General features: G+C 53.6%; 1 protein-coding gene across 2 annotated transcripts; it reads left to right on the top strand.

Annotated features, from left to right (window-relative positions):
• Positions 1–915: 915 nt before the first annotated feature.
• On the top strand, positions 916–25,064 carry CSF2RB (colony stimulating factor 2 receptor subunit beta). 2 transcript variants are annotated; one of them, XM_039246160.1, is made up of 14 exons: positions 916–1,062; positions 8,565–8,802; positions 9,701–9,824; positions 12,344–12,534; positions 15,763–15,914; positions 15,997–16,165; positions 16,720–16,855; positions 17,021–17,178; positions 18,533–18,672; positions 19,582–19,744; positions 20,954–21,044; positions 21,262–21,319; positions 22,235–22,338; positions 22,875–25,064. In XM_039246160.1, the coding sequence occupies exons 2-14, from the start codon at positions 8,727–8,729 to the stop codon at positions 24,001–24,003; spliced, it is 2,691 nt and encodes an 896-aa protein (XP_039102091.1). In that variant the 5' UTR covers positions 916–1,062; positions 8,565–8,726; the 3' UTR covers positions 24,004–25,064. The 2 variants fall into 2 exon arrangements, with proteins under 2 accessions (XP_039102091.1, XP_039102092.1); XM_039246161.1 differs by lacking the exon at positions 916–1,062 and adding an exon at positions 1,084–1,153.
• Positions 25,065–25,973: the final 909 nt, after the last annotated feature.

Below are 25,973 nucleotides of genomic sequence, written 5' to 3'. Positions count from 1 at the left end.
TGGCCGTTGATTTTGGCTCAGGTCACAATCCCAGGGTCCTGGGACCGAGCCTCATGTCAGGCTCTGTGCTGAGCATGGAGCCTGCTTAAGATTCTCTTTCTCTCCCCTACCCTCTCGCCCACTCTCTCTCTCAAATAAATAAAATAAAATTTCATACTTTGTTGGAGATTTTTTGGTGCTGTTTTCTTACAATATTGCTCTGAAATATTATTTATCTTGGTTGCTGAGTGCTTGTAACCCAAGGGTGTGCCTCGCTCACTTTGCCGTAACCCCAACTCCGCTGTGTGCTCGGGAGTCATTCATCCGTGTATTCCAGACAGCCACTACGAGCCTCCTCTGTGCCAGGGCGTGTGCCAGTGATAGGGATTGAGATTCGGGCCACACACAGGGTTGTGGGACGGGAAGGACAGCCAGGCGCACTGAGAGCTGTGGGACAGTGTGGGGAGCTGCCAAACGTGTCACAGGGAAGCAACACAATGCGGGATAGCCCTCGGGAGCTTCTCTGCAGCGTCACATTGGAATCTCTCCACAACCCTTGAGTGTTTGCGGACGCTTACAAGTGGGTAACGGGTGGGGTCCGGAGGCCTGGCAAAGTCACACGCAGATAACTTGGTAACTCCCGTGAAGTCGCGCTCTGAGCAGGTGGGAGCCGGCCCAGCTCCGTCTGGCTCTGGGCTGTCACCTCCTCCGGTTGTCACAGCCCCCTCCCCCTGTGTCCCCTGGGGCGGCAGAGCAGGCTGCAGGAAGCAACTTGGCTTTGAGCTGATGAGCTGACAGAGGATGGTAGGTGTGTCCAGGGCGGGGGCTGCTCACACAAGGAACAGCACTGACCAAGCCAGTAAGGCCCAGAAAAAAAAAAAATTGGTATCTCGGTGTCCCCAGCTCTAAGAAGCTGGGCAATCTTGTGCGGAGTCACTTGTGCAGAAACAGGGCTGGCCGGTGTCGCTTCCTCTTTCTGCTTCTCTGTTTCCTAACTAGCACGTCAGCATTAATAGGAAGCGTGACAGGCTCCCTGTCGCCTGGACACTCCGGCAGCAGGCTTATCTGTCCCGCCACGAAGAGGTACGGCCTGGCTGTCAGGGGCGGGCTGGGGAGCGGTGGGGGAGACCCAGGCTGCCAACGGAGACCGCGGAGCGCCTGGGAGAGCCTGGGGGTGAGGAGTGGGCAGGCGTGCTCAGGGACTTGGGGAGGTCAGGGCTGGCTCAGTAGATCGTCCGGGCTCCTTGGGCAGCCAGTGGGTGAACGACAGCCAGCAGCGCCTACTTCCTGAGCGTCGTGTGCAGGGCTTTCAGGGCAGGGGGACCTCATCCGGGATCCAGCTGTCCTGGCAGGGAGGACATCTGGGGAAGTGGGAGTCAGACACCTGTGAAGCGTCCCTCTTCGCTTTGCTGCTAAAGTGTTGCTAAGGAGTTGGTGGCAGTGAACCGGCTTCTGCCTCCTTGTCTCTGGAGCCTGAGCACCTATAGCCCTTGATATCCTGGTTTAATTTTTTTTAATGTTTATTTATTTTTGAGGAGGGGGAAGGGGCAGAGAGAGAGGGAGACACAGAATCCAAAGCAGGCTCCAGGCTCCAAGCTGTCAGCACAGGGTCCGACGCGGGGCTGGAACCCACTTACCGCGAGATCATGACATGAGCCGATGTCGGACGCTTAACGGACTGAGCCACCCAGGTGCCCTCCCCCCGACATTCTGGTTTAGAAAAGGAGATCTGGATTGATTTTTGTGCATGGTGTGAGAAAATGATCTAGTTTCATTCTTCTGCATGTTGCTGTCCAGTTCTCCCAACACCATCTGTTAAAAAGGCTGTCTTTTTTCCATTGGATATTCTTTCCTGCTTTGTCAAAGATCAGTTGGCTGTATACTTTTGGGTCCACTTCTGAGTTCTCAATTCTGTTCCATTGGTCTATGGGTCTGTTTTTGTGCCAATACCATACTGTCTTGAGGATGACAGCTTTGTAGTAGAGGCTGAAGTCTGGGATGGTGATACCTCCCGTTTTGGTTTTATTTTTCAGTATTACTTTCGCTATTCGGGGTCTTTTGTGGTTCCATACAAATTTTTGGATAGTTTGTTCTAGTTTTGAGAAGTATGCTGGTGCAATTTTGATTGGAATTGCATTGAATGTGTAGAGTGCTTTAAGTCAGGCAGAGAAGGACAAATACCATATGTTTGCACGTATAGGAGGATTAGGAGGAACTTGACGGAGGACCAAGGGGGAGAAGAAGGGCGGAAATGGTGGGGGAAAGGGAGAGAGGCAAACCATGAGAGACTCTTGAATGCTGACAAAAACTGAGGACTGATGGATGTGGGGGGGAGGGGGGGATGGGCATGAAGGAGGGCACTTTGGGGATGAGCACTGAGTGTTATGTAGAAACTAATTTGACAATAAACTATTTGTAAAAAAAAAAATAAAATAAAATAAAAATAAAATAAAAAAAAAGAAAAGGAGATCTGGAGAGTGAGGGTGTGTGTACGCTTCTATGGATGTCGTGGGGGGTGCAGGGGTGCAGAGAGACTGGGAGGGGAGGGGGAAACCCAGAACTTTGTTGAGTTCCAGCCCAGAGCTTGGTGTGGTTTTGAAAGCTCACTTTGGAAGATGAGAATCTAGGTCCCCCGTGCACAGACACCTAGATTTCCCCCTCGAAGAATGGGTTAGTATCACACTCCACCCTGAGCTTCCGTTGCTCAGTCGGGTTCAGCCCCACGTGTGTGTTCTGCACCCAAGTGTATGAACTGCTGGGGGATGGGGGTAGGGGGTTGCATCTAAGGGGGTTTCTGTCTCAGGGTTTGTGCAGGTGCGTTCATTTGCCCTGTGGATGGGAGCTGGGGTGTTCCCAAGGTCCCCACCAGGGTCGGAGCCTGTGGGGCCCCTCCAGACAGGTCCCAGTGACAAGTTGCAAATGTGTAGTTTCTAGTCTTCAAAGATTCCGTTGCGATTCTGCATCACCAGGTTCTGATTTTCTCTACTTCTCGCCTTCCTAATAGTTTTATAAAGTGTGGAACCTTTTCCGTTAGCTTTTGGTCACTGCCTTTTTTCATTCACCGGTTTACTCATGTCATGCCAACACGCAGATACTGCAGAATAGTTCCTCAGTTGTTGGATGAGCGTGTTTTGTACTAAGTGAACACATGGGTATGTGCTTTACCAAGCGTTAGAATGATCCAGAATTATGCAGCATAAAAGACAAAGTGCCAACTATCCCTATCCACTAGCCTCACATCCTACTCTATACCATACGTGTCCTTTCAAAACATTTTCTAAGCATGCTGCAACTATATAGTTTTCCTTTGTACATAAATGCGAGTCTAATAGACATATTGCTCGGGGCGCCTGGGTGGCTCAGTTGGTTAAGCATTTGACTTCGGCTCAGGTCTTGAGCTTGAGGTCAGTGGGTTTGAGTCCGGCGTCGAGCTCTGTGCTGACAGCTCAGCCTAGAACCTGCTTTGGATTCTGTGTCTCCCTCTCTTTCTTTCTTTTTTTTTTTTTTTATTTATTTCTAGGAGAGAGAGAGAGAGACAGCGTGAGCAGGGGAGGGTCAGAGAGAGAGGGAGTCACAGACTGAAACAGGCTCCAGGCTCTGAGCTGGCAGTCAGCACAGAGCCCGATGCGGGGCTCGAACCCACGAACCGCGAGATCATGACCCAAGCGAAAGTCGGACGCTTAACCGACTAAGCCACCCAGGCGCCCCATGTGTCTCCCTCTCTTTCTCTCTCTCCCCCTTTCCTACTCATGCTTTCTTTCAAAAATAAATAAACATTAAAAATATATATTTTTTAATGTTTATATATATTTTTAATGTTTATTTATATGTATATATATATATACATATATATACACATGTTGCTCTGTGACTTATATTTTCACCTAATATTATTCATCTAATATTATATATATATATATATATATATATACGCAATAAATACATGTTGCTCTGTGACTTATATTTTCACCTAATATTACATTTTGGACAACATTCCACAATAACACGAATCGATTTAAGTCATTTATTAACCTTACAAAATGGGCAGCATGTATTGGTAGGGGCCACACCACAAGTTACTCCATCCCATACTGATAGACATTTTTTTTCCCCATTTTTTTCCACACAGGTGAAGGTGCTTCTGCAGCCCAGATGCCTTGAAGAAGAATTTCTGAGCAAGAGGTTGTGCATTTAAACATTTAAGAAACACTGTCAGATCATCCTCAAAGTAGCTGAATTAACATACACCCCCACAGTCTTGCATAAAGGGCTAATTTCTCTTGGGGAAGATGATCAATCTTTAAGCTGTGTCCAATGGAGGGATGAAAATTATCTGACTCTTGCTTGGATTTTTCCTTTCCCTGATTATGGGTGAAGTTATGTCTCTTCCATATGTTCTTTGGCTCCTTTTACGATATGTATAGAATGTTTTGTCCATTTTCTTACAGGTTCTTTGCCTTTCACATATTTACTGTAGGAGTAGTTCATTTACTAAGTACATTAACAGTTTATTTACATAACCTTTAAATTATGTTTCCAGATTATCACTTGTCTTTTTTCTTTACCATGTTTATGATACTTTCATCTAAGAGTGTGTTAATGACCTTCCAAGTCCAATTTGTCTTTATTTTTACTTTATGCTTTCTGGGTTTGGTGTCTTGTTCAACCCCTAAGGTTAATTAAGTACATGTAATGCTTTTTATCATTTTAGTTTTGACTTTTAGGCCTTTAATCCACCTAGAATTTGGAAGGGCAAGTAATATGTAAAATAATAATCTAGCTTAAAAACATTATCAGCTAATTGTCTCAACGTCATAATTAAGAGTATGTGGCCCATCCTTTCCTCTGTGATTAGAAATGCCACTATTACTTCCCAAATTCCTAGTTGGTTATTTTCCTTATTGTTTACTATTCCATCTGTCTACATTTATACTCCTCATCACTTTTCTGGCTAAGAGAACCCATCTTTCCGGTTTAGCTTGTTATAATCTAGAATCGGTTTGTCAAGCCTGTTAAAAATCCTTTTGGAGTTTTGACTTGCGTTGCGTTGAATTTAGAGATTATTTGGAGAGAGGACTGATCACTAGAGATGGCAGTAGTGGGCAGACTTCCCCTGCTTGTGCCCCCGACAGGAAGGGCACATTCTTCTTTGACTCTGACATCACTACAGATTTGTCGTCGATGCCCAGAAACACCCGCGTGCCCTTCAATGCCTCGTTTGTCAACGTTCACTGGTTCGTGTGCTTAATCAGGAATGGCTTCTGTATTTATCGAATATTGAGAAGCATCTGTGGAGATAAGCTGATCCTTTTTTCCCCCTTTAATCTGTTGGTCTGATTCTTTTAATCACAAAGAGGTTTCTTAATGGCTGTTTCTCTGTTTCTGGAATAATCCCCATGTGGTCATGATACATTCTTCGTTTAAAAGCCTTTGTCAGATTGTCCCATGACGTTCTTTTTGTCTGGAATGAACTTATGTTTTGTTTTGTTTTGTTTTCATTTCCAGTTTTTACTCCTGCCTTACATTTCTTCATGCGTTTGGGAATGTTGGTGTGCATGTTTGTTTCGAGTGAAAAGGCGCTTGGTTTTTCTCTTCTCTGTTTTCCCCTCTTCCTCCTTCTCCCTTCCCTCTCCCTGTCTGCCTTCGCTCCCATGCTTACCCTTCACTCTTAGTGGCTTTTTAACCCTTACCTTTTTAACACGTGTATGTAACATATTTTCCATCAACATTTGGGCGTAACTAACACACATATGTTCCTTCAAAACAGACACGATCCTAAACAAGCTTTCCGTTCTCCACTTTCCACACCTAACCTCATAGCCAATCATCTCACCTTACAGTCATCTGCAGTTATCACATATTTACTTACTTTCACTTTATAAGTAACAGTTCTTCTTTACTAAGTATTAGCCTTAATTGGTTTCTTCTCACACCACCAATTCCAGCATCATATGCTATTTTTCTTGAACTATTTTTTTTCCTGGAGTACATCCCAGAGTAAATTGTGTTTCTCAGAAAAGATCTGAACATTTTCTTTGTCTTTACTACATTTCCAAATGTTGCATTTTTCTGCCCCGGAGCGTCAAAGTAAGCTTGACTTTTAATGATTCTAGGTTTAAACATATTTTCCCTCAGTATTTTCAAGACATCAGTATCTATTTAGAGTTCAGGGTCACTTGTGAGAAAATCTGGCCAACCTAACCCTTGTTCCATTGAAACTAATGTTTGTTTCCTACCGGGACCTTTTCGGAGTATCCCTTTATTCTTGGATGACCGAGAGTTTACCAACATGTGAGTGAGTTTGGCACAATTAAAAATTAAGCTTGTCCTTCACTTCAGTGGACCGGTGTCTCCTTTAAGCCCTGTGAAGTTTTCTTCTATTTCCAATTGTATCTGTTTGGTTGCATGAAAAATCCCCAAACTACAGTGGCTTAACAGTATGGAAGTTTATTTGTGTTCTCAGAGGTAGGCGCTCTTAGGCTGGTATGGTTGCTTCAGAGCGACAAGAAGGGTCCAGGCTTCCCTCTCTCTGTTGTATATAGCTCCATCCTCAAGGCAACCTTACGGTCCAAAATGGCTTCTGGAGCTCCAGCCATCACTTCCAAGTTGTAGGCTAGAAGAAAGAGGAAATGGACCCTTCCTACACTAGCCAACTCCCTTTAAGAAGCCCTTTTTTGGAAGGCATACCCAATGCTTCCACTCACATCCCCTTGGACAACTTAGTGACATGACCCCACCGAGCACATTTCCACCGAGTGTAGGAAATATAATCTTTTATTCTGTGTAGTACCAAGCCCAGCTGAAGCCTGAGCTTCTGTTACCAAGGGAGCAGGGAGCAGCTCAGACGCTGTCTGCCCCATGGTTTGAAAGTTTAATATGATTTAACTTTTTTTAAACTTTTTTAAATGTTTTATTTATTTCTGAGAGGGAGAGAGACAGCGCGAGGAGGGGAGGGGCAGAGAGAGAGGGAGACACAGAATCAGAAGCAGGCTCCAGGCCCTTAGCTGTCAGCACAGAGCCCGACGCGGGGCTCGAGCCCACGAACCATGAGATCATGACCTGAGCTGAAGTCAGACGCTTAACCGACTGAGCCCCCCAGGCACCCCTGATTTAACTTCTTATATTTAAATCTTTAATGGACCTCATATTTGGAGGGTAGTTTGGGATAGAGATTTAGGTGCACATGTTTTACAATGTGATTCATTGTATCTTAGCCCTTTTCATTATCCAGCCCTTCATGTTGATTCATGACCCCTCCTTCATCACCTAGGGCATTCTTGGGTAGAATAGAATTGCCTGGTCTGGATGTCCATTGATGTATTTGCATGTGCGTATGTGTGTGTGCGCAACACACAGCTTTATTACCAGATCTTTACAATAAGTTTTGCTATTAGGGAGAGCCTCCTTGTTGCTAAAAATCTCATTAACTGTCCTCACGTCTATTTTTTTCTGAGTTTCTACAAAAAAGACCATGTTGTTACATTTTGTTTGGACTTGTGTTAAACCTGTAGCTTATCTCAGGATGAATTGCTCTCTTTGCACATGTAGTATTTCTGCTTGTGATTAGACCCAAGTAGAAGCTCTGGATTTTTAGGCTAGTCCCAGGTAGGCAAACGAAGCCGCACCAGCCACATGGACTCACGCCCTTACTCCAGGGCACGGCCTCCAGCTACAGAAGCTGAAGTGGACGAATACTCCCCCCCAGCTCCAAACAACCTGCTCCTCTTTCCGGAGCCTTTATTGGATGAACCTCTCTCTATAAACATCACCGCATCGGGTTCTTCTCACGTGGGATACGTGTATCTGTGCCCCTGTTACCGGTGCAGAGAACAAGGTTCAGGGAGCACTGGTGGATCAGCACAGGCTGTTGGCAGGGAGGGGCAGAGCCTGTGCTGAAGGTCAGGTCCGCTGAGTCCAGAGCCCTGCTTTTCCCAGTAAGAAAGTTGCTGCTCTGTGTGTATGCATATGTGCATCTTGAGTGAAATTTCGGGCAATCTTACAGGGAGAAAAAAAGAGAAGGAACCACCGTCCTCTGCTCTGCTCTCCTGGGTACTTCCCAGGGCGAGACAGAAAGAAAAGAGGAAATCCCCAGCCTTCTGGGGAGAAAAGGGAACAGGCGTTCTGAGGGTGGTGTGGGAGGGATGACAGTAAATGGAGTGTGTGTGTGTATGTGTGTGCGCGGTGTGAGTGAGCATGCGTGTGATCACGCCCGGGGTAGGACACTGCGGCCCCCACACCCTGCGGCCCCTCTAAAGCTGACCAGGTCAGTGGCCTGCAGGGAGCACAGAGCAAGCCAAATACCAGGCTCCCTGTGTGGGTTTTCCATCGCCAGGGGATTGCACAGGCGTTCCTGGCACACAGCCAGGGTGGGGGACTCACTTCTTCAGAAGCCATTCAATGCATCTCCCTCAAAGTCACACCCCAGCCACTGAGACTAAGGGGAAAGGACTGTCCTGGGTGCCAGGCTGAGGTGGCAGGGGGCGCAGGAGCCCATGCGTCACTCCTGGGTTCACTCTGCAACGTGGGTCAAGTCCAGGGAATGCAGGACAGGAGGAGGCAGCTCTCAGCTGATGTCTCTTCTGCAGGCAGAATCCTGGAGAGAGGACTCACAGGAGCCGAGGACATGGGTCTGGCCTGGCCTTCAGCTGAGCAAGAATACATGACTCCAGGGCAGTGAGGACCCCTGCCCCTTCACAGACCTGGACCCACCTAAGCCGACCACCTACTCATTCAGAGCGGACCCAGAGATGGTGCTGACCGTGGTGCTGCTCCCCGTAACTTTGCTGGCTCTGTTCTGGGGGCCCGGCGTGGCGGGAGCCCAAGGTGAGCTCCGTTGCTTCCTGCCCTTCCCTGTGACCCTCCTCACAGCTGGCCCTTGAGCAAGATGACACCCACATGTGCCCAGGAAGCCCCAAGGCCCCCCACCCTCCCTCATGTGCCCCTTCCTTATCCTCTCTGGCTCCCCACTCCCCCTCCTGGATTCTCATTCTTCTCCAGCTTGCTGAATGTCTGTCTCTGCTTGTGTGGCTTCTCTGCCCACCTTCTCAGCATGGCATTCCGGGCATCTCACCTCCAGGCTGGCCGTTCCAGCCTTAGCTCCAACCCCCCAGACACTGCTCCTAACCACTCCCTCCTTTGTGCCTTTGTTCCTGGAGCCCCTCAGACTGGCGGTCTCTCCCTGCTTTGGCCCCAGGACCCTCCTCCTGCTCGGGAGGCCCTGCTGGGTTCCTCTGGCTCCTAAGGCCCACGAACCCCTTCCCCAAGGGCCCCCAGAGAACATGGCTTCTCTGATAACCCTGAGAACCACATTCTCTTTTCACACCATCAGCTGCAGCTGACCAAGAGACCAAGGTGGGAAGGTCCCAGAGGGTTCTGCTATGCTGCCTCTCCTCCCAGGCTGTTCCTCCCGTGCCCAATGCAAGTGTCCCTCCTGGGGTGGGAAGGAGACCCTGTGCCAGGAGCAAGGGCACAGCCGGGTCTCAGGAAATATGCTGTGACTCTTCTAGAATACTGAGCTTCTATCCAGACAGCCGGGCCCTCAAACCCCCAGAACCCCTGCCCTCCCCCTCTGCCCAGGGCCCCTGGGGAGCTCTGTCTAGCAGACAGGAGCCCCTACAGAACTCCGGAAAACCCCTCCCCAGCTCTGGGCACCCCCGAGGGGCTGGGAGGGGGTGACAAGGGATATCCAGTCTTGACCCCCTGTCTGCCTCTTCCTGGGCAGAGACCATTCCGCTGCGGACCCTGAGCTGCTATAACAACTACAAGAGCCACATCACATGCAGGTGGGCGGACACTCGCCATGCCCAGCAGCTCATCAGCCTGACCCTCTTCCGGCGACTGAATGAGTAAGTGATGCCGGGGCTCAGCACAGGGATGCTGCTGTGTGGGGCTGCGCCGGGCAGGGGGGCTGGCAGAGGGCAGGGAGGGGGAGGCCCCAGCCAGGAGCTCCCGCTCCGTTGGGCAGCCTGCCAGGTCTGATGTCTGATGTTGGGGTTTTGGGGGAGAGGCTTCCACATGAACATGGCTGTTGATGGCAGTGGTGGTGGTAATTGTACTTCATCACAGTTCAACAGAATTGCCCTGGGGTCTCCTGGGTGTCTCTGTTGGTTAAGCTCTGACTTGGGCTCAAGTCATGATCAGTTCACAGATGAGCAAACCAAGGCTGTGGAGGGCGAGGTCCACAGGGAAGCTGTGTGACTGAATGGGAAACAGCGCCCCAAGTCTGGCATGTGGGGCTGGGCTCCATATCTCCCCAAGGCGCTGGCTGCTGCCTCCGGAGTGTGGGTTTTCCCCGCACCCCTCACATGGTCTCCACAGTGTGTGCCATTTGGGAAGATTCCGCACAGCGTTCTGGGGTTTGGTGACGGTCTACCTTGTCATGATAGAAATAATTAAATGGCTGGCATCATAGGTGCCGAGAGACCCCCCTGGAGGCAGCCTGGGGGGTGAGCAGCTCCTCACACACCCCAGCATCGCCCTTCAGCGCTCTCTCCCGCTCTCCTTCTTCCTGTCTCCACCCTCCTTGCCCACCCCCACTTCCCACCTTCAGCTGTGGCCCAATTCCTCCTATGCTGAAACACCCACCCACCCCCCCGCCTCCCCTGGATGAGAGGCTCCCGCCCCCTCCATGCTCACACTGCCTGCGCCATCTCTGCAGCCTCTCTGGAGGCTCCCTTTCGTCCTTTCCTGCCCCAGGTCTGTCTAAGGCGCCCCCGGGATCCGCCCAGTCTTGCTGCTCAGGGACAGCATTGGCACTACAGTTCCAATCTCCCTGCAACATGGACGGGCCCTCTCCCGGGATCATTCCCAATCCTGAGCCCTTGTGCCCTGCCCCCCACTTACTTACAGATGCCACCACCAAGGGCTGAAGCACTGGGGTGTCTCCTGACCCCCGTCTCCTCCGGCGGGGCCTACCTCTGCTTCCCTTTGAAGCGACCCTCCTCCAAAGAGTTGTCTAGACTCATGGCATCCAAGGTCTTTCCAGTTATTCTGAACTCTGGCTGGCCCCACCAGGCCGCCCAGACCACTCCCACCCAAGGCAGCCAAGCCCTCCCTGCCGTTAAACCTAATGCTCGGTCTCAGCCTCCTCCCTCCTTGACCTTGGGCAGCACCTGACGCAGACTGACCGTAGCATCCTCATGAAGCACCTGTCTCTCCTGGCCGCCCCACTCACCCCGTCCTGGGTCTCCCTGGCTCACCTTCTCTGTTTGCTCCCTTCTTTTGTCTCTAACCTGAAGGGTGAGGTGCCCTGGGGCTCATCCTTGGATCTCCAGTCTTTTATACCCAATGGGGGGGCGGAGACCCAGCCTCGGGCTGTGCACTGGTGACTCTCACATGCTCTCCAGCCCCGCGTCCCCTAAGCTCCAGGCCTGCACTTGCCTCTCCACGTGGCCTGTAGGGAAAGGTGCCTTCCACCCCCGATGTTCTACACCAAATTCGTGCCCTGTCCCCACACACCGCTTCCGTTCACCCCCCACATCCCACTTCACTAAACAGGGGCTCCTTGAGGTGCCAGTGGAGCCTCTGGGAGGTTTACTGTTGTTTTACCTCCTTTACCACCTTTCCTTCCCCATGGTGCCTCTAACCCATCAGCGAATGCTGCAGACTTGATCTTCAGCTAGGACGTGAATCAGGCCAAGGCTAACACCACCAGCCTGCTGCGAACTATTTCCTATCATGTGGATATGTCAGAAGCTCCTACCTGGTCTCTCAGCTTCCGAGACTACCACCCCCATTCTCCCCAATCTATCCACAGCCCAGAGGCCAGAGGAAGCCTTTCAAAGCCTATGTCACAATATGTCACCCCTTTGCTCATAACTCTCAATCTTCCCCACTCTCAGTGACATCCAAATTCCTCAGTTCCCTTTTAAGTGCTACCACCTGTCACCTTGCTCTACTGGTCTCCCTCCCTCCCACTCACACAGACGCCCCTCCATGCACACTGGGTGACTGCCTAGCCATACAACACTCCAAGCCTGTGCCTGCCCCAGGGCCTTTGCACCCGAGGTTCCCTTTACCTGAACTCCCCTCTCCCCCCAAATTTGCATGGCTCCCTCCCTCACTTCTTTCAAGTTGCCCAAAAGTCACCTTTGCCATGAGGCCTTCCCAGTCTCCCCTATTTCAGGTACCCCCCACCTCACTCCTCTGGTTTCTGTATCTCCCTTCCCTGCTGTATTTGTCTGTGTAAAGTTTGCTCCATTTGACATATGACATATTTTGTTTAGTTGTTTCATGCGCGTCCCCCTCCACCAGGAAGGCAGTTCCCTGGCCCTGGACAGAGCCTCGCATGTGGTGACCGCTTAGTGACCTTTGTTGAATGAGTGATACTTCTTCCCTCTGGGCCGACCATGTTCTCTCCTGGCAGGGACCCTCCAGAGCCAGTGTCCTGTGACCTCAGTGATGACATGGACCTGTTGGGCCACGACTGTACAGGCTGCGTGCCCAGAAGATGCGTCATTCCCTACAAGGTTTTTGTCATCGCCGACAATGACTACTACTCATTCCGACCAGACAGGCCTCTGGGCACCCAGCTCACTGTTACTCTGGACCAGAATGGTAAGGCCTGGGGTCCCCGGATAGGGGTGGCCCCTGAAAGGACAGTGAAACACCTGGGGTGTGGCCAGACTGCAGAAGGGCCAGAAAGTGATAGTCTTCAGGGGGCGGAGACACTGGCTGGGGGTGGGTTTTGTCTCTTGAGAGAGGAGGGCGTGGCCTCCTGACAATGGAGACATTGGAGCAGGTGCAGTGGGAAGGGGCCTTGGGCACTGGGGCCTCCCTGGGCCCTGAAAGCTCCACCACCTGCCAAGATAGGCCTTCCAGCAGTGAAAGCTTCCTTTCTGGGAGAACCATCCTTCCTATTCGGGTAGAAACTTTATAGCTTGAAAACACTCATCACCATATAAGTCTCATCCAACGTCTGCAGCAACTCATTTTATAGATGAGGCGATTCAAGCCCAGAGAGATTATATGACTCTTCCAAAGGCCCACCCCTGAGCAGTCAAGTCAGTGATGGGTCAGCCCTGCCCAGGGCGCCCCGCACTGGAGATGGAGGTCATCACCTCACTGCCCGCCCTGAGTGGCCTCCAGTGAGGGCGCCGTGTGTCCACAGCAGCCTCAAAAAGTCAGTGGTCCTGGGTGGGTGTCAATGATCATTTTATAGAAATAAGCTAGGCTTTGTTTGACTGTGTGTTACACAGAAACATAACCAGCACTTCAACCTCATTAATTCAATTTTATCTGTGCTCACAATGAAACTAAAATAGAGATGTTTGAGGGGATCACCTTTTAAAGTTGAAATGGACATGGAAATGCTACAGGTGGCTGGCTTTTAGGAAGCACTGCCCAATATTATTTAATCATTGCAGTAATTTGTGGTGTCATGCACTACTTTTTTTTTTTTTTTTTACCCCATTTCACTGATATTGAAACTGAGGCTCAGAGAACAGGAATTCGCCCAAGGCCACCCAGATGCATGTGTGTGACTTCAGCATCCTGGGTCCCAAACACTGGGCAGCCCCACTGTAGGTGCAAGCACCAGATGGAGAGGGAGCTCCTGCTTCCTCGTCCTGTCTGTTCTCATCACAGCAGCACAAAGCCATTCCCCAGAGGAGGGGATGGGTTAGGCCCCACCATGAAATGGTGAATTCATTTCAAATAGTGTCTCTAAATGTGCTTGATGGATGGCAAAGGGCCCCAACCCGGTGGGGCCAGGCTGAGGCATCAGGTTGAGAGGTCAGGACGTACCAGAAGTTGGACCAAAGGTGGGTGCCATGTGCCACGTGCTTAGGGGCAGAGGGCAAGGAGCCTGGGGGTGGTGGCGGTCAGGACAGGCTTCCCGGAGGAAAGAGCTTTGCAGGGAAAGCTGAAGGGTAGGTAAGAGGACTGAGCAGGAAGAACATTCCTAGAGGAAACAGCGTGTGCCAAGGCTGGGAGACTGCAGAGGGCAGGGCAGCTTGGGAGAAACGTGAGTAATCGGAGCCCAGGAGATTCAGCATCAAAAGGGCTGGACAGCGCAAGGAAGGAGGAGGGGGCAGAGCAGGCGGGGCCAGAGCTGAAGACTCTGCCTTGTGCCCTGCAAAGGGGTTTAGATGCCACCAACTAGGTGATGGCGAGCCATTGAAGGGGCATGGCTTAGTCAGATGTGAGGAGGCTGGAGGTGGGTGACGCACAGGGTAGATGGCAGTGGGCAGGAAGGGGCAGGAGGCTGGGGCCCAGAATGCAACCTAAGGCATTCGTCCCACAGGGAAATGGTGATGGTTCAACTGGAACGTGGCCAGGGCACGGGAGCAGGGGAGGCACACGAATCATAGTTAGGACACGCATGCACTTCATTCATTAATCTGTTCTCTCACTGGGCACTCACATCCACCAGCTCAGAAGTGAACAAGGCAGTCAGTGTCCCTGCCCCCGTGAAGCTTATGGCCTGGTCACAGGGAAGTGACAATGGTGAACATGGAGACAACTTGAAATGGGGAGGGATGTGTGATGTTTGCCTCCTGGAACCTTTGTTGAGGCTCCAGGGAGGTCAGTTCCAGCCCAGCTATTTTGGCAATGGATTAGGGGAGCTTCTGGTGCTGAGGAGGGACAGGTGTGTGCATCAGACCTGCTCTGAGGCTCCCACATGTGGAGGTCTGGGGTAATTTACTTCCTCTCTCCATTTTTCCACCTGTGAAATGGGCTTGTGAGCTACAATCTCTCAGGTTGGATGGACAGGTTTTCACTCAGGTTCCCAGTCCGTTCAGTGGGTAGCACCTTCGAGAGCTCCGTGCTGAAAGGGATTCCCACTCCCTGAGGGGCTTAGGGGTTAGGAGTGCAGTGACTAAAGAGCAATGTCTGCTGTGGCTGCAAGAGTGGGGGTACAGAAGAGGCGGCACCCTGTATCTGCCACTTGCGGCTTAAGATTTTCTAGAGGCTCCAGCTCTGACATGCTCTCACATGCCACATCCCGCTCAGACTCATTGGATTATTTGTGTTTGAAAGTCATCCCTCAGCATTCAGACACAGAAGCTTCAGGAAGGTGGGAGCTGTGCCATTCAGTAATGAATATGCTCACCCGACAGACACACACTTGCTGTTGTTTGAAGGAATGCCTTCTTGAAAAGTCCGTGAAGGTTGCCTGCGTGTATTTATTCATGTACTCATTCATCCTTCATTCACCTTGTCCCCCAAATTCAGTGAATCACTAATCTCAGGCCATGAGGGTAGGGAAGGGGGTGGAGACCCAAACCCTGCCGCCCATAAGTTCCTGACTACGTGGAAAGGCAGAAATGGAGCCACCTAAATCCACCAGGGCTCTGAGGCCCATACAGTGGGCTGTGGTGGGACAGGAAAAGGGACAATGGGTTCTGCTCAAGCGGAAAGGGGGGATCCAAGAAAGTTCTGGAAAAGGAGACATTTATGCTGGGCTCTGAGAGGAGCAGGACCCTGGGCAGGTGGAAAGGAGGGTGGACAGCGTGATGGGGAGTAACATGAACCACAGCGCCCTCTGCTGGGAAGGGGCCGCAAGGTGGGCAGTGGGGACGGGAGGCTCCATTCAGAGGAGCATAACTGCCAGCACCTTTCATGGAGCTTAGGTGATATCTGCCCGGCTTTCATTCCTGTTCACAGGGAACCCCCACATTTTTGCAGGTGAAGGGCCTGAGGCCCGCAGAGGAAAGGGGTCTTGTCCAAGGCTACTCAGCTGGTAGGATGGCACTCAGCCTGGGGCCCAAGTCTGCTCACACAAAGCATGCAGTCTTACGATCATCCAGCCCCTTATGAGCCCTTGACCTCCCCTTCCTCCAGTTCAGGCCCCTGCACCCAAGGACCTGCAGATCACTCCTGCTGGGGACCGTTTCCTGCTGACCTGGACTGTGGCCCCCCCGGGTTCCCAGAGCCACTGGCTGTCAGGCCTGGAGTTTGAGGTGGTCTATAAGCGGCTTCAGGACTCCTGGGAGGTAAGGACCAAGGCCAGCTCTGCCCTAGGCTGAGGGACTTGCCCAGCCAGCGCTTGCTCCATTAACCCCTCTCTCCCCACAGGATGCCCCCACCTTCTACTGCAATTCCTCCCAGGCTGTCCTGGGGCCGGAGCACCTCATTCCCAGCAGCACCTATATGGCCCGAGTGCGCACCCACCTGGCCCCCAGCTCAGGGCTCTCGGGGAGGCCCAGCCGGTGGAGCCTGGAGGTTCACTGGGACTCCCAGACAGGTAACAAAGTCAAAATTGGGGCAAGGCCCTTCGGAAGGGAAGGTGGCTCAGTCAGCTCCTGGACAGGAAAAGTCCAGGAGTCCATTCTGCGGGGTTCCTCACAAATCTTCTGTGTTGTGTTCAGAATACGAAGACTGCGTAGATAGCATGGCTACACACCACCCAGGGCCCAGGCTCCAGCCCCTGCAGCCTTTCTGTGCACACATTACACTGATAAGCCTTACGTGTGGTGACAGTGGCATTCTGAGCAGCTGTGTTCCCACGAGCGCTATGCTGTGTGTGGACAAACCAACGTTATCATGTTGAGCCCCCCCAATACTGCAACCTGATGCTCTCCCCGTGGTGCGCAAGGGGCTAAGAAGCTTCACGGAATTCACTCTCTGACCTGTGGTCACTACAATTGCAGGCTCAGGCTAACTCTAAGCCCTAGTTTTTCTGGTCCCCAAGCCCCACAATCTCTCTGAGATAAGGCTCATGGTAGCCCCACCCCCCGCCCCGAGAGCGAAGGAATGAACGGAGGAAGGAAGGAATGAAGGGACTGTCTCCCCTCCCAGGGGACAAGGCCCAGCCCCAGAACCTCCAGTGCTTGTTCGATGGGGCCGCCGTGCTCAGCTGCTCCTGGGAAGTGTGGTCTGAGGTGGCCAGCTCAGTTTCCTTCACCCTCTTCTACAAGCCCAGCCCCAGTGCAAGGTGAGCACCCTCTTTCCTCTGCTCCATCCCCTTCTCACCACCTTGTCTCCTCCAAACCTCCCCCTGACTCTGAGTGGCCCCAGTGGAAGCCACGGCTCCTCCTGAGTTTCCCTCCTTCCCGTGGCCCCTGCCTCCCTCTGCCTTCACGTGCACCGTGCTCCTCAGGGAAGAGGAGTGCTCCCCAGTGCTGAAGGAACCGCTCGGCAGCCTCTTGGTCCAGCACCGATGCCAGATCCCCGTGCCCGACCCCAGGAACCACAGCCAGTACACCATCTCTGTTCGGCCGAAGGAGGAAGAGAAGTTTATAAAGAGCTCAGACCACAGTGAGTTCGCCCCCAGCCTTGCGCACTGGTTGCATCGAGTCTTGTCTCGGTGTGTGACCCACGTAAACCCAGGACTCCCAATGGCCCAGTCTTCACGTTGGTCCCTTTCAACAAAACGCAGCCCAGTGAGCAAAGTGCTCAAAAGTCATTCCAATCTCTTCCTGAAGTTCTCAAGAAGCAGGAATCGCACGATGACAACAGCAAATAACACGAAGGAAGGTTCCATAGATACTCCCCAGGAACACGTCTTTAAAGCCTGTTGTCTCCTATTCCTTTAGCTCTGCTTTCCTGTCCTGCTCCACAGCTGCTCAGGACGCCCCTCCTGCCCACCTGCTCCTCCCCCCAAACTTTCCCTTTCGTTCCCTGTTTGGGTTTTTTTTCTCAGATTTCCAAAGTCCTCTGCAGACTGATATTTTCAGTCTTCAAAAGAATCGATCTGTGAGTTACTTCCTCAGTCGGAGGCTAGAATATGTGCAGATGAATGGTCGTTCCTTGCAGGTCGGTACCCCCCATTCCTCTTATGCAGCAAGGACCCCATGCAAAGGCGCCTCCTGTGTTGCTTCATGAGGACCCCAGGGTCTTCCATTCAGTCTTCTGAGTGTGTAGGAGGCCACGGCCAATCTGCCTTGGCCACCCGGGTTGGAATCTACCACTCACTCTGAGGATCTGCTGGGTTACCATCTTCTTCTTTACCACTTGTGAGAAGCCTGTCCTTAGCAAGTTATTTAATCGTTCTAGGGCTCAGTTTCCCCATCTGTGAAGTGTACCTACCATGTTGGGTTGCTGTTAGAATTGAGGGAGAGAGGGGCGCCTGGGTGGCTTACTCGGTTAAGCGTCCGGCTTTCGCTTAGGTCATGATCTTGCGGTTCGTGGGTTCCAGCCCCACGTCAGGCTCTGTGCTGACAGCTAGCTCAGAGCCTGGAACTTATTTCAGAGTCTGTATCTCCCTCTCTCTCTGACCCTCCCATGCTCACTCTCTCTCTCTCCTAGAAATAAATAAAAAAATATATTAAAAAAAAAAAGAATTGAGGGAGAGATTCATGCAGATTGAGCATGGACGATGGTGCCTAAGACATAGTTAATACGTTAGAATAGGACCAATTAATAACGTGTCATGTAAAGGCTGGGGGTGACCCATGCTTTGGTTCACCTCCCTACAAAACGAGCACATCTCAGCAGCTCTCAAGAGAAGGGCTGCTTGGATCAAAGTGGAAAGTATGGCGAAGTGAGGTGCAAGGACCCGGAGAAGGGGTGGAGCGGGAGAGAGCGCGCCTGTGACCAGCATGGAAGGATAAGAACCTTCCATTGGAGGAATGCTGGGAACACTGTTTCCTAAAGGTTTCCCTCCCTCCAGTCCAGATGGCCCCCCCGACACTCACTGTGACCAAGAGCAGAGATGGCTACACCCTGAGCTGGACAGAAGGGGAGATGCTCTACAAACACATAGGTCACACCTTCCAGATCCAGTACAAGCAAGATGTAGACACATGGGAGGTGAGGGCCTAAGCCCGGGAAGGGGGTAGGGGGAGTGGGGGAAAATAGGCAAGTGAGCGCCGACCTGCAGGCACCTGGCTCCCAGCAGGTGACAGGTCAGAGGAAGCCGCTGGGACTTCATGGTCATGACCCTGTGTGGTCAGCTGGTCATTGTCGTATGCTTTGGCGAAGGTACGGAAGCTCACAGAGGTGATGGGACATGGCCAAGGTTAACGATGGGACCCTGACTTGCCAAGGCGATGTCAACATCAGGGCTCAGAGGGCGGAGAGGCAGCTGGGTGCAGGCTTGTCAGACTTTTCTTCAGAGAAATCTTGTCTGGAATGCAGATGTGCAGCTGCTAAGAGCAGAGCTGCTCTGGTAAAGCAGGCAGGGCCCCTGCCTAGAGCTCCCTCTCTGGCCACCACGCCCCAGACAGCTGCGGGGCTGTGTGTGCAGAACCCGGGCTCCTCAGGGCCCCAGCCAGCAGCCCGGGAGCCAGCCCCAGACCTTGAGACTGGAAGCGGGGAAGTGGAAGCCAGGAGGGGCGTGGTCAGCGGTGGAGCTGGGGGCGGGCCATAACCAGGGTCCGGCCTGTCCCCCCACCCCCAAGGAGCTCAGCGGTTGGCGAGGGGGGGTTAGAGTGGGGGTCCTGTGTCCCCAGGATGTCTGAGCCTCCGTGTGGTCCTGTGTCACAGGGGTGCGGTCCCCTGTCCCATCCAGAGGGTTCTGCCTCTGTGTGCCCTGGAGGAGGGCCCTCCTTGGGGCGTGGGAGGACTCAGACCTGGTGATGGGGTGCAGCCAGGGCCTGATGGAGCAGAAAAGCTGGGGCGCTGAGGAGGGGGGAGGGGCTTGCAACTGACTGTCCCCCCCCCCGCACCAGGCAAGTAGCCTCAGCCTCAACTTACCTGCTCACTTGCCTGCGCCCACAGGAGAGCAAGACGGTGACCCTCGAGAATTCCCACGTCATGCCACTGCCACCACTGGAGCCCGTCACCAAGTACCAGGCGAGAGTGAGGGTCAGGCCCACCCCCGGCAGCTACAACGGGGTCTGGAGCCGGTGGAGTGAGGAGTGCTTCTGGGACACTGAATGGGGTAGGTGTCCCAGCCCCACGTCCCCCTTCCGGGTACAGCCCAGCTGGGCAGAAGTGTCACCCCACCCCACCCGAGTGTCCTTTCCTCCACGTGTCACCAGTCACTGCAAAGCGATGGCTGGTGTGCCACAGAGAGACTGCAGGTGAGGTCTTGAGAGCAGGGATGAGCAGTCCTCCCTCAGACTGGACCTTAGCCCTCTGTTAATATGGCCCGTGGTTTCATTAACCTTTGTGACCATCACCGGGTGACCACTCAGCATGAGTTTCTAGTTACCATGGCAGCAAACATCAGGAGCTATGGACCAAGGCCTGGGATTGGAAGGATTTGGTCTGATTTCTTCGTCTCCCCCCATTTCCCTACACTTGGCTGCTTTCCGTGTCCCTCGCCATCGGCCATAGTGGCCCCCAGGAGACAAGTACCAGACTAGGTCCAGGAGGGAGTGGCAGAGAAAGGACTGAGGAGGTACTAGCAGCAAGGACCCCAGCTCCAGCCAGCCTTGCAGAGGAGTCCCAGGGCCATAATCAAGGCAAAAGGAGGGCTGGACACCAGGCCTAAGGGAGGAGACCGATGGAGTCCTATGAGGGGCTCAAGGCTGCCCAGCAGGAAGTTGGGGCTCCATTTCCCCATTTGTGCCTCTCCAAACCTTCCTGTGCCTTGATGCTCAAGCTTATATGCTGCCTCTTATAGGAAGTCCCTCGTGATTGCCATGGGCCATAGTCATTACCCCACCCCCACCCCCATAACACCTGCTACTGGAAAGACTCAAACCCTCTCTGTCCTTGCCAGCACTTGAACATGGGGGGTGGGGGAGGTCAGACCATTGCCCTCTTTTTTTTTTTAATGTTTTATTTTTTGAGAGAGAGAGCGTGAGTGGGTCAGGGGCAAAGAGGGAGGGAGACAGAGGATCCTAACTGGGCTTTGTGCTTCCTGGGCGATAGTGCAAGCCTGATGTGGGGCTCGAACTCAATAACAGCAAGATCATGACCTGAGCTGAAGTCCGACGCTCAACCGACTGAGCCACCCAAGCGCCCCCAATGCCCTCTTCTTTGCCTGTGTCTGGCCTCCCTTCCCAGTCCGCACCCCAAGGCAACGTGCACAGAGCAGTGCCTGAGGGCACTGACCTGGCCTCCCCTCCTCCCACCCCCTAAGCCTCCAGCTCTGTCCCTTCCCAGATGCTAATGTTCTTTTTTCTTCCCGGCCACCCGGAAGTGCTGCCCACGTGGGTCCTGGCACTCATCTTGGTCTTCACCACCTTGGCCTTGCTCCCTGTCCTGCGCTTTTGTGGCATCTACGGGTACAGGTAAGGGGACTCTACGATGGAGAGGGTACTCAGGACCCCAGGAGGTGCCAGGGGACCCCACAACTGGCTCCTTCTAGTCCCTTCTCTGCCACCCACTCCCTGTGAAACCTGGGCCAAACCCCACCTTCTCCTGGGCCTCAGTTTCTTCTCTGTACGTGAGCCTGGGGCAGGCTCCCTGAGGTCTCTGGCAGCTGTCACCTCCCTGGTGTCTTTCCAGGCTGAACCGGAAGTGGGAGGAGAAAATCCCCAACCCCAGCAAGAGTCACCTGTTCCAGGTAAGATCTGAGCGCAAAGGTGGCAGGGTGATAGGGGCTCCTCACCCCTGTGTCCCCGTCCCTGTGTCTTTGACGCCCACTGGGGCTTTGAGTGTGAAGCGTGGGCAGCCTGGGAAGGTGCCAGGAAGCTCTAAGAGGCAGGCCAGCCCCCCGGCAAGTTCAGCTCTGCCATTCTCCGGGCACCTGCAGGCGCCCAGGGCTGGCCCAGTGTGCAGGCCCCTCGGAGCAGGAGATGGAGTCGGGAGTCAGGGTGGCCTCAGCGAGGGGCTCAGTTCTGCCGGGACATGTGGGCTGACAGGAGGCAGAATGGCTTCCCGGAGGACGGGACAGCAGAGCTGAGCTTTGCTCTCAGCGTGATGCAGGTGGGAAAGGTCACTGCAGACAGAAGGCCTGTGGAGGGTGGACGCGGGACCCCTTCATGAAGGGAGCCGAGGGGCACTAAGAAATCAGACCAAATCCCTCCAATCCCGAGCACGTAGTGAGGCTGGGGGCACATCCCAGATGCTGAGATGGTCACAAGGTGAGCGGCAGCAGAGGGGTCCCAGGAGCCCTTTGAGCCAGCAGGGCCAGCTTGCCTGTGGCAGGGCGGGGGGCGGGGGGGCAGGGAGGGGGAGAGCGTCTCATGGCTAGTATGGAGGAAATGAGGACGTGAGTGTGGAGGCAGTGACACCCCAGAATAGTGGCCTTGCAAGAAGAGGGTCCCCATCCTCAAGTGCTCAAGAGCCCATGGGAAGCTCCAGCCCCTCTCTGGGCTTCTCCTTCCTGGTGTCACGGGGCCGAGGCTGGTCCTGGCCTTGCTGAGACTCCTTCTGTGTCTGGGGGCTCCCTGTATCCCCTGTCATGCCCCAGCTCCCACCTCCCCTTCAGCTTCTCTAACTCCCACATGGTCATGGCACTAATGTCCTTTCTTTCCAGAATGGGAGTGCTGGGCTCAGGCTCCCAGGAGGTATATGGGCACTCCCCATCAGGAGCTCCCTGCACAAGGGGCCGAGAGGCAGCTACGTCCCTGATCTGGAGGGGTGAGTGTGTCTGGGCACGGGGTCCCTAGGAGGTGGGAGGGTGGCCCCATCGTGCACGCTGGAGGCTCAGGGGAGGTGGCCTCTGGCCTGTGGCTCCGTATGAAGAGATCTGTGGATGTCAGTTGTTCTAAAGCCAGAGGCATACCCGTCAGTCATCAGGAAGACCTTCCCCATTCCCAGCTTGGGGAGGGCCATACCTTGCACTTGACCCGAGGCAGAAGACTGGAGCAGATGACCTCTCCCTGCCCTGCTGGCCCGGGAGACCCCACACTGGGGTGCTGATGGCACAGTGGGGGGTGAAGTGATGAGGCCATGGCCCAGGTCCCCGAAGCTGGGTGGATATCAAGGAGCAGGGGTGAGAGGAGCCACACCTGACAGAGGAAGGCCTTGAACAAGAACCTTGCCCTGTTCTGTGGTCTCCCTGAGCTCTGGGTGGGGCCAGCCCTTCCCCTCCTCTCCCCTCGCCCCTACCCCCAGCATGAGCTGAGGTGGCTGCCCAGGGGGCCCCAACGCCTCTGTGCCCCGTCTCCCCACAGGGTGTTTCCTGCAGACTGCAGGCACAGCGAGGTGTCACCTCTCACCACCGAGGACCCGAAGGACGTGTGTGAATCACCACCTGAGCCTGACACAGCTCCGGCCACTTCCGACCTGGGCGCGGAGCAGCCCCCCAACCCCCAGCCAGGCCCGTCGGCCCCCAAGGGCAGGCCTGAGAGCCAGCATTCTGGCTTTGACTTCAATGGCCCCTACCTGGGGCTGCCCCGCAGCCACTCGCTGCCTGACATGGCGGGCCCGCCCGCGTCCCCGCAGAGAGGCGGGGGCCCGAAGCCACAGCCCTCAGGGCCCCTGGAGTACCTGTGTCTGCCCGCGGGAGGGCAGGTTCAGCTGGTCCCACTGGCCCAGGTGATGGGACAGGGCTGGGCCAAGGATTTGGAGAGGACCCCTGGCCCGGCGGCTGGAGGGAACCCCTCCCTGGAGTCGGGGGCTGGCCTTGCCTCTCCTGTTCACAGGCCGACAGTGGGCGGTCAAGGCCCAAAGGACAGAGCGCTCACAGCTCTGCCCACGGGCTCTGGGGGCCCCGAGGATGGCATTACGGCCTCTGGCTACGTCACCACTGCAGACCTGGCCCTTCCCTTGCCCACAGCACTGCCATCTGTCTGCAAGGTCCACCCTCCGGGCTCGCCCTCAGCCCAGAGCCCCAGCCTCAGTCTTGGGCCGGCTGGTGAGCCCTGTGGCGTCCCAGCCCCCATGAGGCCAGAAATCGAGGGCTATGTGGACATCCCTCCAACCCCAGGCCAGTGTCCCAAGTCCCCTCTGGGCAGTCCCGCCCCTCCTGCACCCAGCAGCCCCGCCCTGAGCCCAGGGGAGCCCAGAGTGGAGGTGGCCCCCGTCTCCCCACACCCCGAGGGGCTCCTGGTCCTGCAGCAGGTGGGTGACTACTGCTTCCTGCCTGGCCTGGGACCTGGCCCGCTCTCACCCCAGACAAAGCCCTCTCCCCCAGGACCCTGCCTTGAGACCGGAGACCATGACCCCATGTTCCAGGCCAAGAAGACCCTGTGCCCGGCCGTCCCCCAGATGCCAGCCGTCCGGCATTTCAAAGCCCTGAAGCAGCAGGACTACCTGTCACTGCCCCCCTGGGATGTGGGCAGGCCTAGGGAGGTGTGCTGAGCCCCTCCAGGTCCCGGGGTGGTCCCCCTGCGCCCCTCCGCACTCACCTCTGCAGAGCCAAGGAGGGGGTTGGAGCAGGTGGAGACGTGGAAGTCAGTCAGTCAGCCTCCTAGCTTCTCACTTGACCTTGGGCCAATTCTCTCCCCACTGCCTCCCGATCTCTCACACAGACAAGCGCGCTCGCGCACGCACACACACACACACACACACACACACTCTCTCTCTCTCTCCTGTCGTGTGAAGTTCATTTTAAGCTCCAAACTATTGGTGCTCTCTGTATACTCATTCCATTGCCCACTTTTTTTTTTTTTTTATCAGATTTCCTTGCTTTTGCCCCCATCTTCTTTCTCTTTCCAGGGATTTATCATTCTAGGGAGTTTGAGGTCCAGGCTAAGCCCATGCGGAGAGGACGCATCTCAGCCCAAGCCAGGACATGTCCCGTCCGGTGGTGTTAAGGGCTTGCGTCTACAGCTTGGTCCTGGCAGGGGTGAATGCCAGGGGGAGGGAAGAGGCGCCCAGGGAGGGTCCTGGGGGAGGGGTGAAGGCTTGGAAGAACAGTGCAGCCCAGGCACTAGGACAAAATACCATTGACAACGACGGTCACTCCAAGCAATGGGGCAAGAGAGGAGCTGTTCTGAGCCCGTGGGGGCCCCTGCTGGTCTCACCGCTGTGACTGAGGAGGTGGGGACTGCAGGTCGCCAGCCTGAGTGAGCAGTGTCCCTGCAGCCCGGTGTCCCTTCTACACCCGGGCTGGTGGGGCCGAAATTCGGAAGCAAGGGAATCCCGAACCCACATGCACTCTAGAAATGTTGGAAAGAACCACTCGCCAAAGGGAAAAAGGAAGATGAGCAAAAGCTTGTACGCTTTGGGGCTAATAGTCGACGTGGCCCTCCCGCCCTCCCTTCCTCCAGATCAGCATTACAGCCCCCACCCCCACTGGCCGTGGACGAGGGGATTCTGATCTACATCTGGGCCTCCACGGAGGATTACAGTTTCTTAAAATCCTTGCCTTTCTGATATGCAAAAAAAAATGGCATTAAATCATTTATATTTGCATTATTTGAGAACTATCTGGTGGCACATGTTTTCATATTTCTTGGGCATTCCTTTTTTTTTTTTTTTTTTACTGGGCTAAATCCTGTTAAAGACTTTGCTCTGTCAGGTGTTCCTCTTTTTCTGATTAAGATTTTCATAACTGTTTATATGGGATCATTCACGGACGGTGCACATTTTCCCCCCTAGTTTGTAGTGTGGCTTTTCACTGTGTGAGGCTCCTACATGCAGACTTTCCTGCATTTCAGGCAGATTTCCCGGCTCCGCTTTTGACGTCAGACTTACAAAGGCCTTCCCCACCTGGAAACCACATTTGTCGTCATTTATAGTCGCTAGTACTTTTTGTGTTTCAAGCTTTTTATGTCAAATCGTTATGAGTTTGGAAGGGATGCGTGTGAGAGGAAGAACCGCCTCGATGTTTTCGCCAAATGGGTGGCGTGGGTGTTTTTCCATCGTTTGCGGACATGCCCATTCTCCACCCATCCGACTGAATGATGATCTAGAAAGTCCCTGATACATTTCATGGGTTTCTAGACTTTCAATGTTCTTACCTCCCAATGCCGTCTCAAAGGCACCCCTTCTGTTCTGAATGTTCTAGCTTTACAATGTTCTATTAATCAGCAGCCAACCCAATGTTCTTATTACTTTTGTTCCCAAATCCCTGTTCCTTACAGCAGTGTTTGTGGTCAGGGGGAAAGGATTTCTAAACAGTGTATATAATCCACCAATAGTGAAATTAATCACAACACTTGAGGATATTCTAACATAGAATCCTGTGTTACCGATGAATACAGCAGTCAGTCCTACATGGATCAGAAAGAAGTCCAAGATGTGAATTTGGAGATGTTCAGATACTGTTAGCTGAAAAAGCAACCGCAATAAAATATGTTCATGGTAAAACCCGAAACCAAAACCCT

This window comes from Hyaena hyaena, unplaced genomic scaffold, assembly GCF_003009895.1.
Source record: "Hyaena hyaena isolate Hyena2069 unplaced genomic scaffold, ASM300989v1 scaffold_280, whole genome shotgun sequence".
Taxonomy (NCBI): Eukaryota; Metazoa; Chordata; class Mammalia; order Carnivora; family Hyaenidae; genus Hyaena; species Hyaena hyaena.
Note: the sequence above shows the minus strand (reverse complement) of the source record. Positions and strands in the feature narration are given on the sequence as shown.

Coding starts and splice junctions, on each gene's coding strand:
- CSF2RB (XM_039246160.1), top strand. CDS start 8,727: ATGGTGCTGACCGTGGTGCTGCTCCCCGTAACTTTGCTGGCTCTGTTC. Junction 16,166..16,719: donor TCACTGGGACTCCCAGACAG/GTAACAAAGTCA, acceptor CTCCCCTCCCAG/GGGACAAGGCCCAGCCCCAG. Junction 16,856..17,020: donor AAGCCCAGCCCCAGTGCAAG/GTGAGCACCCTC, acceptor CGTGCTCCTCAG/GGAAGAGGAGTGCTCCCCAG.